General features: G+C 48.4%; 2 protein-coding genes across 2 annotated transcripts in view; one reads left to right on the forward strand and one right to left on the reverse strand.

Moving 5' to 3' along the window:
* The window catches only part of LOC310798302 (NACHT, LRR and PYD domains-containing protein 3-like), a gene marked incomplete at its 5' end in the record, with an annotated part of 621,920 nt that overhangs the window by 169,482 nt on the left and 432,949 nt on the right, over positions 1-19,489 (forward strand). The gene's annotated exons all lie outside the window — the stretch shown is intronic.
* Positions 1-19,489, reverse strand: part of LOC310791018 (sodium channel protein type 5 subunit alpha-like) — a gene marked incomplete at both ends in the record, with an annotated part of 128,805 nt that overhangs the window by 54,373 nt on the left and 54,943 nt on the right. Inside the window, 2 exons of the mRNA XM_083652734.1 lie at positions 12,114-12,356; positions 17,477-17,568. Of these exons, the coding sequence (XP_083508860.1) occupies positions 12,114-12,356; positions 17,477-17,568 (335 nt within the window). The remainder of the gene's footprint in view (positions 1-12,113; positions 12,357-17,476; positions 17,569-19,489) is intronic.

A 19,489-nucleotide genomic window follows, 5' to 3' on the forward strand; every position in this document is an offset into this window, starting at 1 on the left:
ATGCTACGCTGAAGCAACGCACCAGACGCCTATATGCTACGCTGAAGCAACACACCAGACGCCTATATGCTACACTGAAGCAACGCACCAGACGCCTATATGCTACGCTGAAGCAACGCACCAGACGCCTATTATGCTATGCTGAAGCAACGCACCAGACGCCTATTATGCTACGCTGAAGCAACGCACCAGACGCCTATATGCTACGCTGAAGCAACCCACCAGACGCCTATATGCTACGCTGAAGCAACACACCAGACGCCTATTATGCTATGCTGAAGCAACGCACCAGACGCCTATATGCTATGCTGAAGCAACGCACCAGACGCCTATATGCTACGCTGAAGCAACACACCAGACGCCTATTATGCTACGCTGAAGCAACGCACCAGACGCCTATATGCTACGCTGAAGCAACGCACCAGACGCCTATTATGCTACGCTGAAGCAACACACCAGACGCCTATTATGCTATGCTGAAGCAACACACCAGACGCCTATATGCTATGCTGAAGCAACGCACCAGACGCCTATTATGCTATGCTGAAGCAACGCACCAGACGCCTATTATGCTACGCTGAAGCAACGCACCAGACGCCTATATGCTACGCTGAAGCAACGCACCAGACGCCTATATGCTACGCTGAAGCAACACACCAGACGCCTATATGCTATGCTGAAGCAACGCACCAGACGCCTATATGCTATGCTGAAGCAACACACCAGACGCCTATATGCTACGCTGAAGCAACACACCAGACGCCTATTATGCTATGCTGAAGCAACACACCAGACGCCTATATGCTACGCTGAAGCAACACACCAGACGCCTATTATGCTATGCTGAAGCAACACACCAGACGCCTATATGCTACGCTGAAGCAACACACCAGACGCCTATATGCTACGCTGAAGCAACACACCAGACGCCTATATGCTATGCTGAAGCAACACACCAGACGCCTATATGCTACGCTGAAGCAACACACCAGACGCCTATTATGCTATGCTGAAGCAACACACCAGACGCCTATATGCTACGCTGAAGCAACACACCAGACGCCTATTATGCTATGCTGAAGCAACACACCAGACGCCTATATGCTACGCTGAAGCAACACACCAGACGCCTATATGCTACGCTGAAGCAACACACCAGACGCCTATATGCTACGCTGAAGCAACACACCAGACGCCTATATGCTATGCTGAAGCAACACACCAGACGCCTATATGCTACGCTGAAGCAACACACCAGACGCCTATTATGCTATGCTGAAGCAACGCACCAGACGCCTATATGCTACGCTGAAACAACGCACCAGACGCCTATATGCTACGCTGAAACAACGCACCAGACGCCTATATGCTACGCTGAAGCAACACACCAGACGCCTATTATGCTATGCTGAAGCAACGCACCAGACGCCTATATGCTACGCTGAAGCAACACACCAGACGCCTATATGCTACGCTGAAGCAACACACCAGACGCCTATATGCTACGCTGAAGCAACACACCAGACGCCTATATGCTACGCTGAAGCAACACACCAGACGCCTATTATGCTATGCTGAAGCAACGCACCAGACGCCTATATGCTACGCTGAAGCAACACACCAGACGCCTATATGCTACGCTGAAGCAACACACCAGACGCCTATATGCTATGCTGAAGCAACACACCAGACGCCTATTATGCTATGCTGAAGCAACGCACCAGACGCCTATTATGCTATGCTGAAGCAACACACCAGACGCCTATTATGCTATGCTGAAGCAACGCACCAGACGCCTATATGCTACGCTGAAGCAACACACCAGACGCCTATATGCTACGCTGAAGCAACACACCAGACGCCTATATGCTACGCTGAAGCAACACACCAGACGCCTATATGCTATGCTGAAGCAACACACCAGACGCCTATTATGCTATGCTGAAGCAACGCACCAGACGCCTATTATGCTATGCTGAAGCAACACACCAGACGCCTATTATGCTATGCTGAAGCAACACACCAGACGCCTATATGCTACGCTGAAGCAACACACCAGACGCCTATATGCTACGCTGAAGCAACGCACCAGACGCCTATATGCTACGCTGAAGCAACACACCAGACGCCTATTATGCTACGCTGAAGCAACACACCAGACGCCTATTATGCTATGCTGAAGCAACACACCAGACGCCTATATGCTACGCTGAAGCAACGCACCAGACGCCTATATGCTACGCTGAAGCAACGCACCAGACGCCTATATGCTACGCTGAAGCAACACACCAGACGCCTATATGCTACGCTGAAGCAACGCACCAGACGCCTATTATGCTACGCTGAAGCAACACACCAGACGCCTATTATGCTATGCTGAAGCAACACACCAGACGCCTATATGCTACGCTGAAGCAACGCACCAGACGCCTATATGCTACGCTGAAGCAACGCACCAGACGCCTATATGCTACGCTGAAGCAACACACCAGACGCCTATATGCTACGCTGAAGCAACGCACCAGACGCCTATTATGCTATGCTGAAGCAACACACCAGACGCCTATTATGCTATGCTGAAGCAACACACCAGACGCCTATATGCTACGCTGAAGCAACGCACCAGACGCCTATTATGCTACGCTGAAGCAACGCACCAGACGCCTATATGCTACGCTGAAGCAACGCACCAGACGCCTATATGCTACGCTGAAGCAACACACCAGACGCCTATTATGCTATGCTGAAGCAACACACCAGACGCCTATTATGCTACGCTGAAGCAACGCACCAGACGCCTATATGCTACGCTGAAGCAACACACCAGACGCCTATATGCTACGCTGAAGCAACACACCAGACGCCTATTATGCTATGCTGAAGCAACACACCAGACGCCTATTATGCTACGCTGAAGCAACGCACCAGACGCCTATATGCTACGCTGAAGCAACACACCAGACGCCTATATGCTACGCTGAAGCAACGCACCAGACGCCTATTATGCTACGCTGAAGCAACACACCAGACGCCTATTATGCTATGCTGAAGCAACACACCAGACGCCTATATGCTATGCTGAAGCAACGCACCAGACGCCTATTATGCTATGCTGAAGCAACGCACCAGACGCCTATTATGCTACGCTGAAGCAACACACCAGACGCCTATATGCTATGCTGAAGCAACGCACCAGACGCCTATATGCTACGCTGAAGCAACGCACCAGACGCCTATATGCTACGCTGAAGCAACACACCAGACGCCTATATGCTATGCTGAAGCAACGCACCAGACGCCTATATGCTACGCTGAAGCAACGCACCAGACGCCTATATGCTACGCTGAAGCAACACACCAGACGCCTATATGCTATGCTGAAGCAACACACCAGACGCCTATATGCTACGCTGAAGCAACGCACCAGACGCCTATATGCTATGCTGAAGCAACACACCAGACGCCTATATGCTATGCTGAAGCAACACACCAGACGCCTATATGCTACGCTGAAGCAACGCACCAGACGCCTATATGCTACGCTGAAGCAACACACCAGACGCCTATATGCTACGCTGAAACAACGCACCAGACGCCTATATGCTACGCTGAAGCAACGCACCAGACGCCTATATGCTACGCTGAAGCAACACACCAGACGCCTATATGCTACGCTGAAGCAACACACCAGACGCCTATATGCTACGCTGAAGCAACACACCAGACGCCTATATGCTACGCTGAAGCAACACACCAGACGCCTATATGCTACGCTGAAGCAACACACCAGACGCCTATATGCTACGCTGAAGCAACGCACCAGACGCCTATATGCTACGCTGAAGCAACACACCAGACGCCTATATGCTACGCTGAAGCAACACACCAGACGCCTATATGCTACGCTGAAGCAACGCACCAGACGCCTATATGCTACGCTGAAACAACGCACCAGACGCCTATTTTGCTACGCTGAAGCAACACACCAGACGCCTATATGCTACGCTGAAGCAACGCACCAGACGCCTATATGCTACGCTGAAGCAACACACCAGACGCCTATATGCTACGCTGAAGCAACGCACCAGACGCCTATATGCTACGCTGAAGCAACGCACCAGACGCCTATATGCTACGCTGAAGCAACGCACCAGACGCCTATATGCTACGCTGAAGCAACACACCAGACGCCTATATGCTACGCTGAAGCAACGCACCAGACGCCTATATGCTACGCTGAAGCAACGCACCAGACGCCTATATGCTACGCTGAAGCAACGCACCAGACGCCTATATGCTACGCTGAAGCAAAGCACCAGACGCCTATATGCTACGCTGAAGCAACACACCAGACGCCTATATGCTACGCTGAAGCAACACACCAGACGCCTATATGCTACGCTGAAGCAACACACCAGACGCCTATATGCTACGCTGAAGCAACACACCAGACGCCTATATGCTACGCTGAAGCAACGCACCAGACGCCTATATGCTACGCTGAAGCAACACACCAGACGCCTATATGCTACGCTGAAGCAACACACCAGACGCCTATATGCTACGCTGAAGCAACACACCAGACGCCTATATGCTACCCTGAAGCAACGCACCAGACGCCTATATGCTACGCTGAAGCAACGCACCAGACGCCTATATGCTACGCTGAAGCAACGCACCAGACGCCTATATGCTACGCTGAAGCAGACGCCTATATGCTACGCTGAAGCAACACACGATACACTCGATACACTCACTGAAATCACTTCTCCAAGGCTGCACGTTTGCATCTGAGAGACGGTTGCCAACTTTGGTTGATGATGGACAGTATTTACCATGTTTTTCAACGCACGGTAATCACGGTACCACGGTTTTAATGATAATGAAAATTTGAAACGGTACAGTTATCGTAAGGAATTTTATCACGATTATCATTCAAACCGGTTATCGTTACATCCCTACGTGACATAGGAGGACGCCAGGATTGGGGCGGGAGTTTTTGTTTTCCCCCATTCTGGGCGTGGCTTCTGAATGATGACGCGCTCCGCAGTCTCTCTCTCTATAGGCTATTTCTCATGTTCTGCTGCTGCACTGTGCTGCCCGTCATGTTTTCATGCTGTGAGGTTATCAGTTATGATTTTGTTTTTCACTGAGAAAATGGACTTGCTAGTGGCGCCGGTCGTTCCCGATGTTCTGCGTCAGAGTTGGTAGCGTTGCAACTCTCCCGGCCAAGGCACGTCACGAATTTATGGCAGAATGACATGGTGACATTACATCGTGAAAGACAAAATAATATCGTGTAGTCTGATCTTGGCATAAGACGTTGAAAAGAAACAGATTGTGTATTATCAGCATTATTTTATACTTTCAAATGGCCCGCCACATGCTTCCTGGAACTATCCTTGGAACTAGTTAGAATGGAGCTCGTCGATCGTCACGTGAGTCACGTGACGATCAAGCATTTTGGACTTCCGTTGGCGCGACTCTCTCTTTAATTGCATTGGTTTGTCCCACACAGTGCCTAAGTCATGGAGTTCTGGCCATGGAGTTCTGGCCTCTTCCAGGTGCTGCATGGGAGGGACCCAAGGAACCTAAAAAAGAAGGAAAAGTCATCGCCCACGTAATGGCGTTTGAATTTTGCATTGGGGGCCATTGTTTGGGTCCAGTTGTATTGAAGTGAATGGGGCAGGCAGGGTAAGTCCCACTATAAAGCATCAGAGAACAGATGGTGTGATGTTTACCGGCTCTGTCCAGCAGCGATGAAACCACACAGGTATGATGGTTTATAGTGGGACTTAAGCCTGCTCGCCCCATTCACTTCAATACAACTGGACCCAAAGCAAAATCCGAACACTGTGACGTGCTGTCTTATCCTTCTTTTGTATGGTCCTTGATGGGACTGAGGAAGTGCAATTCCAAATTCTTTTTTACTTTTTAGTTGATTGATTTAATTGTTTAGTTTGTGTAGAACCATATAGAACATTTGACTCTGACCAAAACACACAATAAACACAAATCATTTGAGCAGAAGCTCAAAGTGACGGTGTGATCAGACAGTAACAGCACAGCATGTGGAGGAACACTCTGTCACACAGGCTCGCTGAGCGCAGCCAATGACGACGCCACACCACTTCAACTGCCTCTCTCTCACACACATGCACACACACACGCGCACACACACACACACAAACACACACACACACCCACATGGACACACAAACACACGCACACACACAAACACACGCACGCACATGCACGCACGCACACACACACACACACACACACACACACTGACTCTCCAGTCTTATCAGCCGTCTGTCCACACTGTGGAACAGGCAGAGAGACTCAACACAGGGAGGAGAGAGCTGACCTCTCATTTATTCACATATGGCCCCAACTCTCTCTCTCTCTCTCTCTCTCTCTCTCTCTCTCTCTCTCCTTCATTTAACTCTGGGTTCAGTTGAAAAAAATGGGAAGTGAAGAGGAGAGGAGAGGAGGGGAGAGGAGAGGAGGGGAGTCGAGGGGAGAGGAGAGGAGGGGAGGGGAGAGGAGAGAAGGGGTGAGGAGAGGGGAGAGGAGAGGAGAGGAGGGGAGGGGAGGGGAGGGGAGAGGGGAGGGGAAGGGAGGGGAGGGGAGGGGAGAGGAGAGGGGAGGGGAAGGGAGGGGAGGGGAGAGGAGAGGAGAGGAGAGGAGGAGAGAGGAGGGGAGGGGAGGGGAAGGGAGGGGAGAGGAGAGGAGGGGAGGGGAGGGGAGAGGAGGGGAGGGGAGGGGAGGGGAGGGGAGGGGAGGGGAGGGGAGAGGAGAGGAGAGGAGGGGAGGGGAGGAGAGGAGAGAGGAGGGGAGGGGAGGGGAAGGGAGGGGAGAGGAGAGGAGGGGAGGGGAGAGGAGGAGAGAGGAGGGGAGAGGAGGGGAGAGGAGAGGAGGGGAGAGGAGGAGAGAGGAGAGGAGAGGAGGGGAGAGGAGAGGAGGGGAGGGGAGAGGAGGAGAGGAGGGGAGAGGAGGAGAGGAGAGGAGAGGAGGGGAGAGGAGGGGAGAGGAGGGGAGAGGAGGAGAGGAGGGGAGAGGAGGGGAGAGGAGAGAGGAGGGGAGAGAGGAGAGGAGAGGAGGGGAGGGGAGGGGAGAGGAGGGGAGAGGAGAGAGGAGAGGAGAGGAGGGGAGAGGAGGGGAGAGGAGAGAGGAGGGGAGAGAGGAGAGGAGAGGAGGGGAGGGGAGGGGAGGGGAGAGGAGGGGAGAGGAGAGGAGAGAGGTTTTGGTTTTCAAACTGTGTATGTATTGCTAATGTATTGCTGAAGGCCAGCACATTGTCTTATAGAAGGCGTACTCCACCCTCAAATGGGCCTTCAGTAGTCCCCTCACCGGCTCCAGACAGCCGGCATTCTGAGTCCGATGCTTACGTGTACATGTGAGCCAGATGGCCAACTTGGCAGAAGCAGACAGAAAGTTCATCAGTGTATGGACACTCTTCTTTCTTGCACTGTATTTAGAGCCAAAAATAAACATCCCAAAAGAAAAGCGCTCTCAGAACCCCTGAAAGCACCTTTGCAGGAGTTCAAAAAGTGCTGACAGCATTCTACAAACAAATGTGCCAGGGTCTCAATCTGACTACAGAAAGAGCATCTCTCTCCCAGCTCTGGATCCAGATGCACTTTGTATCTGTTCGTAGCTATAGCACCATGCACAACCTTCCACTGGAGGTCTGCTGTCTGCTTCTCAACGGGCAGCTTGTACAAGGACCGCCAAGAAACTCAGCCCACCTCGACTCTCTCACTCCCACCAAAGAGCCCAGATTCAGGAGCTTGACACAGGTATGATAGATGTCCTTCTTCCCAGCATCCTGAAACGTGTCCAGGTGAGGCGTTGTGAAAGTCAGCAGCTGTTCTTCTCCCTCCTCTCACTCACCCCACAGCTGGGGAGATAAACAAAGTGGGGAAACCGTATTGGGTCTCCCGACTCCACCTGTCACACACACAGTACGGTTTTCCACAAACGTTCTCAGTGATGGTGGCTGAGGAGCACAGGCTTCCCCCACCACTCTGCTGACGAGCCTGACTGACATGATGTTGCTGCTCACTCTCCGGGCATCCGTAGATGTTGCCGTCACCTTCATCAGATGGCCCAGTTTGGTGCAGCCAGCCACTCTGAGACTGGCTCGCAGGCTGGCAGACTGCAGTGTCTGAGTCCTGACAATGTTACTAAAGAACAAGGGTTCCTCAAGCAGCCACATGCCCGGAGTCTCACCTGTGGCACGTGTGATGTCTAAAATGTGCCAGAGCTGTAACGAGGTGACAGTCCAGCAGTGTCCACATCCCCAGGTGATAACAGGAAGAGCTGTTTGTCGTATCCCAAGCGGCCAGCTCTCCTCAGCAGCAACCGAGGCCTTCAGCCACAGGTAGGCAGAGGCCTTCAGCCACAGGTAGGCAGAGGCCTTCAGCCACAGGTAGGCAGAGGCCTTCAGCCACAGGTAGGCAGAGGCCTTCAGCCACAGGTAGGCAGAGGCCTTCAGCCACAGGTAGGCAGAGGCCTTCAGCCACAGGTAGGCAGAGGCCTTCAGCCACAGGTAGGCAGAGGCCTTCAGCCACAGGTAGGCAGAGGGCTGCTGCTAAGATGCAGTGCTTGTCAGACCAGAAGAAGTCCACGATGGCTCTCTGAATGTCCTCTATCAGGCCTGTTGGTGGTGTCAGTACGTTGAATCTGTGCCAAAGACTCAAGGCGAGCAAGTTATTTGCAACCAGAACTCTTCACCTATATATGACAACTGGGGCAGCAGCCATCTCCATTTAGACAACCGACTCCTTCACTGCCTCCCAGTTCTTTACTTGAAAGCCCTCAGTGCCCAAAAGACTCACAGCGCTCCCAGCCCCTCCTTCCCCCACTCAGGTCCTCCAGGCAGACTGGGCACTGCCTGATCCCCCACTCAGGTCCTCCAGGCAGACTAGGCACTGCCTGATCCCTCACTCAGGTCCTCCAGGCAGACTGGGCACTGCCTGATCCCTCACTCAGGTCCTCCAGGCAGACTGGGCCCTGCCTGATGCCCCACTCAGGTCCTCCAGGCAGACTGGGCCCTGCCTGATGCCCTCACTCAGGTCCTCCAGGCAGACTGGGCACTGCCTGATCCCTCACTCAGGTCCTCCAGGCAGACTGGGCACTGCCTGATCCCTCACTCAGGTCCTCCAGGCAGACTGGGCACTGCCTGATCCCTCACTCAGGTCCTCCAGGCAGACTGGGCCCTGCCTGATGCCCCACTCAGGTCCTCCAGGCAGACTGGGCACTGCCTGATCCCCCACTCAGGTCCTCCAGGCAGACTGGGCCCTGCCTGATCCCTCACTCAGGTCCTCCAGGCAGACTGGGCCCTGCCTGATCCCTCACTCAGGTCCTCCAGGCAGACTGGGCACTGCCTGATCCCTCACTCAGGTCCTCCAGGCAGACTGGGCCCTGCCTGATCCCTCACTCAGGTCCTCCAGGCAGACTGGGCACTGCCTGAACCCTCCACTGTCCCATCAGCAAAGCCTCACTTTTTGCCCCGTTTGCAGGTGCAGATGAGGACTTCTCATACAGGACAGTGCATCCTGCAGAGATGAGGACTTCTCATACAGGACAGTGCATCCTGCAGAGATTAGGACTTCTCATACAGGACAGTGCATCCTGCAGAGGTGAGGACTATACAGGACAGTGCATCCTGCAGAGGTGAGGACTTCTCATACAGGACAGTGTATCCTGCAGAGATGAGGACTTCTCATACAGGACAGTGCATCCTGCAGAGGTGAGGACTTCTCATACAGGACAGTGTATCCTGCAGAGGTGAGGACTTCTCATACAGGACAGTGCATCCTGCAGAGATGAGGACTTCTCATACAGGACAGTGTATCCTGCAGAGGTGAGGACTTCTCATACAGGACAGTGTATCCTGCAGAGGTGAGGACTTCTCATACAGGACAGTGTATCCTGCAGAGGTGAGGACTTCTCATACAGGACAGTGTATCCTGCAGAGATGAGGACTTATCATACAGGACAGTGCATCCTGCAGAGATGAGGACTTATCATACAGGACAGTGCATCCTGCAGAGGTGAGGACTTCTCATACAGGACAGTGTATCCTGCAGAGGTGAGGACTTCTCATACAGGACAGTGTATCCTGCAGAGATGAGGACTTATCATACAGGACAGTGCATCCTGCAGAGATGAGGACTTCTCATACAGGACAGTGCATCCTGCAGAGATGAGGACTTCTCATACAGGACAGTGCATCCTGCAGAGATGAGGACTTCTCATACAGGACAGTGTATCCTGCAGAGGTGAGGACTTCTCATACAGGACAGTGCATCCTGCAGAGATGAGGACTTCTCATACAGGACAGTGCATCCTGCAGAGGTGAGGACTTCTCATACAGGACAGTGCATCCTGCAGGTGCAGATGAGGACTTCTCATACAGGACAGTGCATCCTGCAGGTGCAGATGAGGACTTCTCATACAGGACAGTGCATCCTGCAGAGATGAGGACTTCTCATACAGGACAGTGCATCCTGCAGGCATTGGACATCCTCCTGACTGGTAACAAAAACATGCATGTCGTCTGCATAAGCAGACACAATAGGAGGACGATCAGGATTTAAAGACCCAGGCAGTGCGAGACCACTGAGCCGGCCTCTCAGCCTGCACAGCAACGGCTCAATGGCTTAACTATATAATCGCCCTGAAATAGGACAACGTTGTTTAGCCAAACCCACATAAAGCAGCCATATGACACGTCACCGCAACATCACGTGACCTCTCTGAAGAAGACTGCAGGAAGTCAGCAGTCGAAAGGGTCAGGTATTGACACAAATTAACCTACTACGAGTCTTTTCTATAGGAACAGTTTAGTTAATTAACTTCGGTTAGACAAAATGAACTTATTTGGACAAGCTTGTGTTATCCCTCGCTGCACAGGGATTGGCCGACTCAGACCCAATCAAAAGCTTTTTCCTGGTTCAACAACACACGTGTAAATTGTCAGTGTAAATATGAACTGATTTACAGGCTGCTGACACGCAACTTCCTTATTAACCCCACCTGCAACCATGACAACACCCAGCCTCTGTGTGTGTGTGTGTGTGTGTGTGTGTGTGTGTGTGTGTGTGTGTGTGTGTGGTGTATGTGTGTGTCTGTCACTTATTGTACGTGCCTGGAAACTGCCTTGTTGAACTGCTGTGTGGGCCTTTAGACAAATCATGCCCCTGACAACATGTGTGTGTGTATATGTGTGTGTGTGTGTGTGTGTATATATGTGTGTGTCTCTGTGTGTGTGTGTGTGTGTGTGTGTGTGTGTCCTCATTGACGTCAGTAGTAACTACCGTGACAACATGACATTGTCCAGTCCATTTAGAGAACATCAGTCACCAGCACAGCACGTAACACACGCGCACACACACATGCACACACACGCACGCACACACATGCACGTACGCGCGTGCGCACACACATACACACACACACACACACGTACGCGCGCACACACACATACACACACACGCGCGCGCGCACACACACATACACACACACACACACTTTACTGTCATCATTGTTCCCATAGTCACAGTAGGGAACCCCGTGAAATATGGGCGCTTCCTCCGGTGTAATCCTTCCAGCCCCCTCCCACCGTTACGTTGCTGACACACGGACACAACACACTGTAGCCCGTCTGTAAACCATGTTTCAAAGCTGCAGGCTAAGGGAGCCAATCACGTCCAGCTTGGCCAAACATCTCGCCGATAAATATCCAGACTTGTTCAAAGAGCAACAGGTTAGCAGATGTAATAGATAACATAAATAAATACATTCCCTCAAATAAGTCGTCAAACGAGTGTTATTTCTTTGTGACAAGCAAAACTTTTTTTTACTGTTGGGAGTTTGAGGAGGAAATGCGCTGAGTACGAGCGCCACAGACCCTCTGCCAACAAGTAACGCCAACAACCAGCTGCTATATTGTGGAAGGTCAGTCACATTTTAGACCGAAATTCCCATACAAAAATCCCATTGCCTTTGACACCAGGAAGTGCAGGGACTTCTGGGTCATCATACAAAAAGATGTCATCCCTGCAGCACTCTATGTTTCCCGCCATGTTCGAGCCGCTCACCTTCGTCGCTGACGAAATCTTTGAGTGACGTCCATGTCTTGTTGTTGCAGATGAAGGAGGCGTTTTGGGGCAGGCTGGCGTTGACGCAGTGCGCCGTGCTGCGCACGCACTTCTGCCGCAGGTTCCCCATGAAGAGCTGCAGGCCGATCAGGGCGAACACGCTGAGGCAGAACACAGTGAGGATCATCACGTCTGCCAGCTTCTTCACCGACTGGATCAGAGCACCCACGATGGTCTTCAGGCCTGGAGCACACGCATGTACACACACACGTTCCACCTCAGAAAGAGTTCAAACGCACTTCTTTTCATTCAATCATTAATCATTCTAAGATAGTCTCCTCTTATGTATGGTAATATCACATCTGTAAGCCTCCTATTATTGTGTTTAATTGAATGTAATAGTTGTTAATATTGGGTTTAATTTCTTAGTTAAGAGACCTCGTATAAGCCCATTAGGGTTTCTGGCCTCTCTACCTGCACAATTGTTTTATCCATTTGTTTCCTTTCATTTGTTCTTGATTTTACTATGTGCAAATAAATAAATATTTTGGACCCCATTCAACACTCAACATCTCTAAAAACATGATTAGCATCATTTTTTCAGCTTGATTTCAGCTTCTCCTAAAACTGGTAAACATAAAGTGCAACATGATGACACGTTTCGGCACGTTCTGACTCCGAACTCGTACCAGAGCCCCGCTCTGTTCTGCGCCTTGTGCGTTTTATGGAACGCACCGTTAAAGAGCACTCTCCATCTGTGGGTTCAGGAAAAGGTCAGGTACGCCGTCGGGCTCGTGGTCCTGAAGGAGCTGGGAAGAGGGGACCCTCTCTCTCCCTGGAAGAGGGGACCCTCTCTCTCCCTGGAAGAGGGGACCCTCTCTCTCCCTGGAAGAGGGGACCCTCTCTCTCCCTGGAAGAGGGGACCCTCTCTCTCCCTGCTTTTTGGTTAAAGGAGAATTTTTTTTTTTTTTAACCTGGACCCCTCTCCTCACATTAATTGTAAATCCATGTAAATAGACAGTTTTATTCCCGTTTTCGACGCATAACGTCATAAACTGATCCCTAAAGAACCATCAGACTGCTATTCTCCCCTGGGCTCTTTTCAGCGGTAGTTACAGGCATCCCATTTTTTTCCGCCTGTCGGGTCAGTGAGACACAACTCACGTCAAGTCAGTCCACAGGCCAGCGGCAGGAAAGTCTCGCGGGACCCGACAGGAGGAAATGGGATCCGGGAAGAATAGAGGGGGAATGGAGAATGGAGGGGCTCTCCCCCGGGAGAGCCCGTGGGAGAATGGATCAGATTATGACGATATGGGTCGAAAACGGGGAAAAAACTGTCTATTTACATGGATGAAAAGCACGCTGCCACGTGGCCCCCACGGAGCTCCGTTCTAGGACTGGCTTGACTGGACTCAATGCCTAACCCTAACCCTGAGACCACCTACCCAATGCCTAAACCCAACCTGTGGAGTACCAGGGCATAATTTTACCCGCTGCGTGACCCCACACGCGTTACCTCCAACGCACAAGGGGCGTGACAAAGCAGGGCTCTGCTACAGCTCTGGTTTTACACATTTTCTTCCTTTGTTTTGACTGATAACTGAGGGAACTTTCCCTTGCAATTTTTTCCCCGTAGTTTAGGGGTCTAACAAGACAGTTTTATCTCACGTCAAGATTTTCTGCCAATGAGCTCCTTTCTGCTCTCTAGTGTCTAAAATATTGTTTTGATGACTAATTTACATGTTATTACTTCCCTCCCCCTCATTATTGACTAACTGCTATGTGTTACCTGGTTATTTTCTAAAGTGTAATATTACTTGGGTGAATTTGACTCCAAACCTAAGAGATTTCTGTTAATTTTAACATAGAGGAGGGTTAAAACGCCACAGAAGAATCATCTATGAAAAACCAAACGTCCCCCATAATGTGGCTGCTTCTCCATGTTGGGTCCCAAATATATCAGACTGGAACCAGTCCAAGGCCGTTTCTCAATACCAAGAATGCATTCTTGTTCTTGTGTTCTTGGGGAGAACGTTCTTGCTAGTCGTTCTTGGAAGAATGAACTTGATAGGTCACAAGCACACATGACGCTGTTGGCAGATTGAGACGATGCGTTCTTGAGGGTATTGCGCAATACCAGTGCAGAGGCCACCTGCAGTACTACACAAATAAAAAGCTCAGCTGATGTAGATGCAGCCAATTGTGCTCTGGAACTTTTTGCCATTTTTTGCCATAAATGTTCGTAAAGTGGCACTTATTGAAACCTACTACCCTGCTTGTAGGCATCAAAAGTCATCAGAAATTAATTTAGTGATGAAATAAAAACTTTAAATTGTAAAAAACTTTCCGGAGCTTATGGCGTCTTCTCTGCTGTGTTCTGCCTCTGCTTCCGAAATGCATGCTGGGATATCTGCCTTGCCAAGTTGACACAAGTCACCACCCAGAGCATCCTCGGTAAAGTGGGCGTGTCGAGAACACATCCGGGAATTTTAAGCGTTCTTGGCGAAATGTGAACTTTGTATTGGAACAGTACTTGGGCTGCGACTGATGACGTTTCACAGGGACACAAGAACGCAAGAACACACAAGAACCCTTATTGAGAAACGGCCCACGCCTTCATTCAGCTAATCAGTGGATCGGGTGTGTAAAAGATGGCGGCCTCCTGAACTGACATCATCCTCCTCCCTCATCAACCCGAAACCCCCAAGTATTTCTGTGCAAACCCAAGTCTAGTCCACGAGGTTACCCAAAAGTGTTATCTAATAAATTAATACGCAAGACCCCAAAGATGTATTAGCTCATACATTACTGTCAGATAACAGTACTTTCCAGACCAAAACCACAGAAATGTGACCCAGGTTATAGCGTCAAAGCAGACGGCAGCCATCTTTATGCACCATGGTTCCTTCAGACCAGTTTCCTCGACATGGATTAGGCCTTATCCTGCGTTCTCAAACACATTTTTCTGAAATTAAGATTGATCAAATTTGAAGTTTGATTAAATTGTGTCTACTTTAACGGAGAAGAGAGGAAATGACGAAGGGATGACAAAACATACTTTGTATTTTGGGGTGAAACTGTACCAAATTGTTCGGGAAGGATTAGCCATGCAATATGTATTGGAAGCTGTTTGCTTTCAATTGGTTGCAGTTGGCGTGTCCATGTCTCAGCAACCAGTCGTAAACCATTTAATCATTTATACTGTATTTCATGCTCCATTCATAAGTATACCGTAGATTAAGTTGCAGTGAAAAGATTACAGAAAGAACATTTGAGAACGGAAAGAGACAAGTGCTGTTGGGTGAAAACCTCTTCTCTCCAAATTTGGTATTTAAGAGTTTCTTCCAACAGAAACCACCCAAACACTCATGGTAAAAGCTGCATTCATTCATTCAATCATTCCTGATAAAACAGATTATTTGGTAATTCAAGGTTTTCATCTGACAGCAACTGTACATTTTTCAAACTGGTCACTGTGGAAAAAAAGCTCTTCGCCACCAACAAAATCACACACACAAAGACACACACACACACGCACACACACACGTGCACACACACAGGAACATATGGTGAGGACAACAGGAACAAAAGACAACAACTGCAGACAAGCTGACTGTGGAAAGCCAAATTTACCAAATTCAATTAAAGAAACAAAACAAATGTTTGGATTTTTCTTGTCGCTTTAGTTAATTCATTGAAAACAGACACCACCCAACGATTTGATGAACATTTCCATCTCGCATCCAAAACTTTCTTGTTACAATGGCAGCATCTGTAAGCTAATGAATGATTAGCATGGTTATGGTCATAGCTGCAGTTATAACATGCCTACGACACTGTTATCATATTGCTGCTACTGTGTTGATGATGCAGTTATAACATGTTTAAGACATGGTTATAACATGCCACTACCATGCTATGTAGCTATTGCATGATAAAGATATGCTAACAGCGCGGTTACTGCTGCGTGCTAACATGCAGAGTGGAAACATACAGAGGCTAACCAGAGTTTAAAGAAAAACGTAATTTTTTATTATTATTTTTTCACAAGATATTTGTCACATGGTGGACAAAAAGAGTTTCTTCATTTGTTTTAAGTATCGCATAAAAATGGCTTGTTAGCATTATTAGCATCATGGCTAGCAGTCTTAGCTTCCATGAGTAGCTAATAACAATGTTAAGTAATTTTTACAGAAACTTGGAAACCTTTTCCTCACAATGTGACAACTGCAGTGAAGAAAAATAACCAGATTATATGTCAAAATAATTAAGTATTTCTTTAAGGTTAATATACCTTTTCATACAATCAAATCAATCAAATTATAAAATAAAACAACTTTCTTTTTGACATAATGAGGCTTGAATCCAAGGATTTGACTGATCCACAAAAAGAAATATGTAGGCTAAAACTTAGAAATGGCCTTGTTGCATCGTATTAACCTATTACTTGTATGGAAAAGTACTATAATATTTTGTTAGCTCGGTGCTAGTACTGTCTTACAGTAGTAGCCTAACATGGAGAATCTTCTTATGATTGTATCCTAGCTGTCAAAACTGTTAAAATATGCAAATTAACAAATGCATGTTTGCACATTTTGCACATCAAGTCCCTGTGCTCGGCTGATTCTCTTGTTACACCTGTATTTGTAAATCTGCCAGTAGCCATGCTAATGCTAATTATCTTCTAGCAATAGTAAAAGAAACATTTTACTTACTCACACTCACACTCACTCACACACACACACACACACACACACACACACACTCTCTCTTTATTACCTGATTTACTCTTTGTTGACCAACCTACACCTTTATCCTTTGCTGCAGGAATTGCTGAACCCAATTACCCCTCAGGGATAAAATCTATTATCTAATTATATATTTACTTAAGTTGGAACTTAATAATGCTATTATGTGTAGTTCTATTTGATCACTTAATACTCTGGTTAATACACTGGAATGAGGCCATTGTAAAGTGTTACCAAAAATCCATTCAAGAACTCATTTAAGAATAATATGCACTGAAAGTAAAATAGCGTTTAAAGCTCTTTTCTTTACTTAGACAGCATCCCATATCATTGTTCGGCTTTCTGCCAAGAATCCTTTGTCAAAATGTGTCATTGGGTAAACCTCTGATGTCCACTCACAACCAATCAGATCAGCAAGAAAGCAACGTATTCCATCTGCATACTATCTAATACATAGTATGTGTTTTGGTAGCTTATGCTAATCGTAGCATATTGCATACTATTTGGTAGGTAGTATGCAGTGTGAGTTTTCAGGCAGCCAATCATTTAGTTCTTCCAGAGTTTCGGGCAGGAAGGGTGCGTTTGATATTCACTCCCCTGCGTTGGCTTCCTCACCTGGGATGACCGAGATGGTTTTGAGCGCTCTCAGCACCCTGAACGTCCTTAAGGCTGACACATTACCCAGGTCCACAAACTCAGTCACATATCTGCAACAAGCCGGGAGACAGAGAGGCACAAAACAAACACACAGAAGGGTATGACCACACTGAACAACACACAGCTGACAGAGGGGAGAGAGAGAGAGAGAGAGAGAGCATGAGAGACAGAGAGAGAGAGAGAGAGAGAGACAGAGAGAGGCACAATGCAGAGAGCCCGGCTCAGACAACAACAGTAAAGCCAAGGAACCGATAAAGAAGGATACGTTAGGCACCTCAGAGCCATTCATGAGTGTTCTGACAAGGAACTTTATAGTAGCCTATTGTATTGTAGTGGAAGGGAAGTCCATACTTTAGTGTTGGACTCTTCTGATGTTGAAACACATCTTACTGCTCTTATTCGGTTTACTAGCTATAATGTAGTTGTTTTCATCAGAAGTGTTGACTATTATTTAACCGGTCTTCGGCCGCAAGAAAATATCCAAAATGAAACTGCTCACACGAAGATCTGTAGATTATTTTGAGTAACCGGGCCATAATTTCTGGAAAGAGACATTGCAGTTTTTTTTTATTATTAGTATTATTATTATTGTTGTTGTTATTATTATACTTTTTTTTATTGAGCACCACAAGCCGAGTGCCATCCAGTTCCATTGTATCTGAGAGAAGGCAGACCACTATGGCCGATATCTCCAAAACTCAACAACTCGCATCAAAACGATCGAGGAAAAATACGTCGACAGTCAGAATTTACTATAAAAACAGCAAAAACATTTGCCAGTAAAGCAAATCACACGATGTCAAGGCAGAATCTCAGACAAACACTCATGTACGGACCTCCCAGCTGCTACAGCACAAACTGCTGCAGCACCAGTCTCTCGCTCTCAGCTCGGACGTGCCCGACGTTTCCTTCTTTGTCGGCTCCTTGGTTTAAAGAGGGTCAGGCGCTGACAGCCGTGACCCGTGATTGGGCAGAAAGTAAGGCAGTGGGCGGGGACTGACGCTGCAAGACATGGCAGAGCTTTTGACGGGACAAGAGAGGGACGTTCAGGACGACGGTGCGATGAGGAGGTGTGGTTTGTGCGTCGCCCCCTAGTGGAGAGAAAGGCCTTACCTGGGATGACTGAGATCGTTTTCAGCGCTCTCAGCACTCTAAAGCTTCTCAGCACCTGCAGGTTCCCTATACTGATAAACTCTGTTAGCATCCTGTAGGGGGCAGTGTGGCATGGTTGTGTGTGTGGTGGAGGTCAACATACAACAAAAGAGACAAAAGCACATGATATTGTGTAAAATACTGTAGTGATTTAAACAGCTGGAAAAAAACAACAGATTGAGCGAAAACCAAGCAGCACCATGGTTTCCTATGAATGCAGTAACGTTGTAGTCTTAACAGCTGTAAATAAAGGTGTCAAAAAGAATTGCCAACACAATATCAAAATAATAATCCACCATAAACAACAAGTAGTTTTCTGGACAGACGCACCATCAATATTATGAGCTGGGGCTGCAGGAGAATGTTGATTACCGTATTTCAGGGATACTCAACTTGCTTTGCCCGGGGGCCACTTTCGTGAAATGATAGAAGGCCAGGGGCCAGTTAATAAACAAACAATATACATTTTTCTGTAGCGGATTGTAGGTTTTTGGGGTGTCAGCCGGAGTTTAGTCTGACAATGTTGTGCACACCGGATAGTTAGTTAGGTTAAGTACATACATAAGTGCCTGGGTAGCGAGCAGACGGCGGTATTTGACATTTTAGCAGCTAAATCATAGATTATTGAAAGATATTCCATATTCCAGACTGAAATGCAGAAGTACAGACAGTAACAGAAGTGGAGTATTGGCCAGAATGACATTTGGACACTTATTCAGCGGGTATATTGCCTTTTGCGTTCAGGTGCACTGTACATTTTTTTTTTTTTTTTGCAATTCCATCGCGGGCCACACAGGGGGTGCCCGCGAGCCTCATCGC

Source organism: Poromitra crassiceps (genome assembly GCF_964638095.1).
Source record: "Poromitra crassiceps genome assembly, chromosome: 2".
NCBI classification, from domain to species: domain Eukaryota; kingdom Metazoa; phylum Chordata; class Actinopteri; order Beryciformes; family Melamphaidae; genus Poromitra; species Poromitra crassiceps.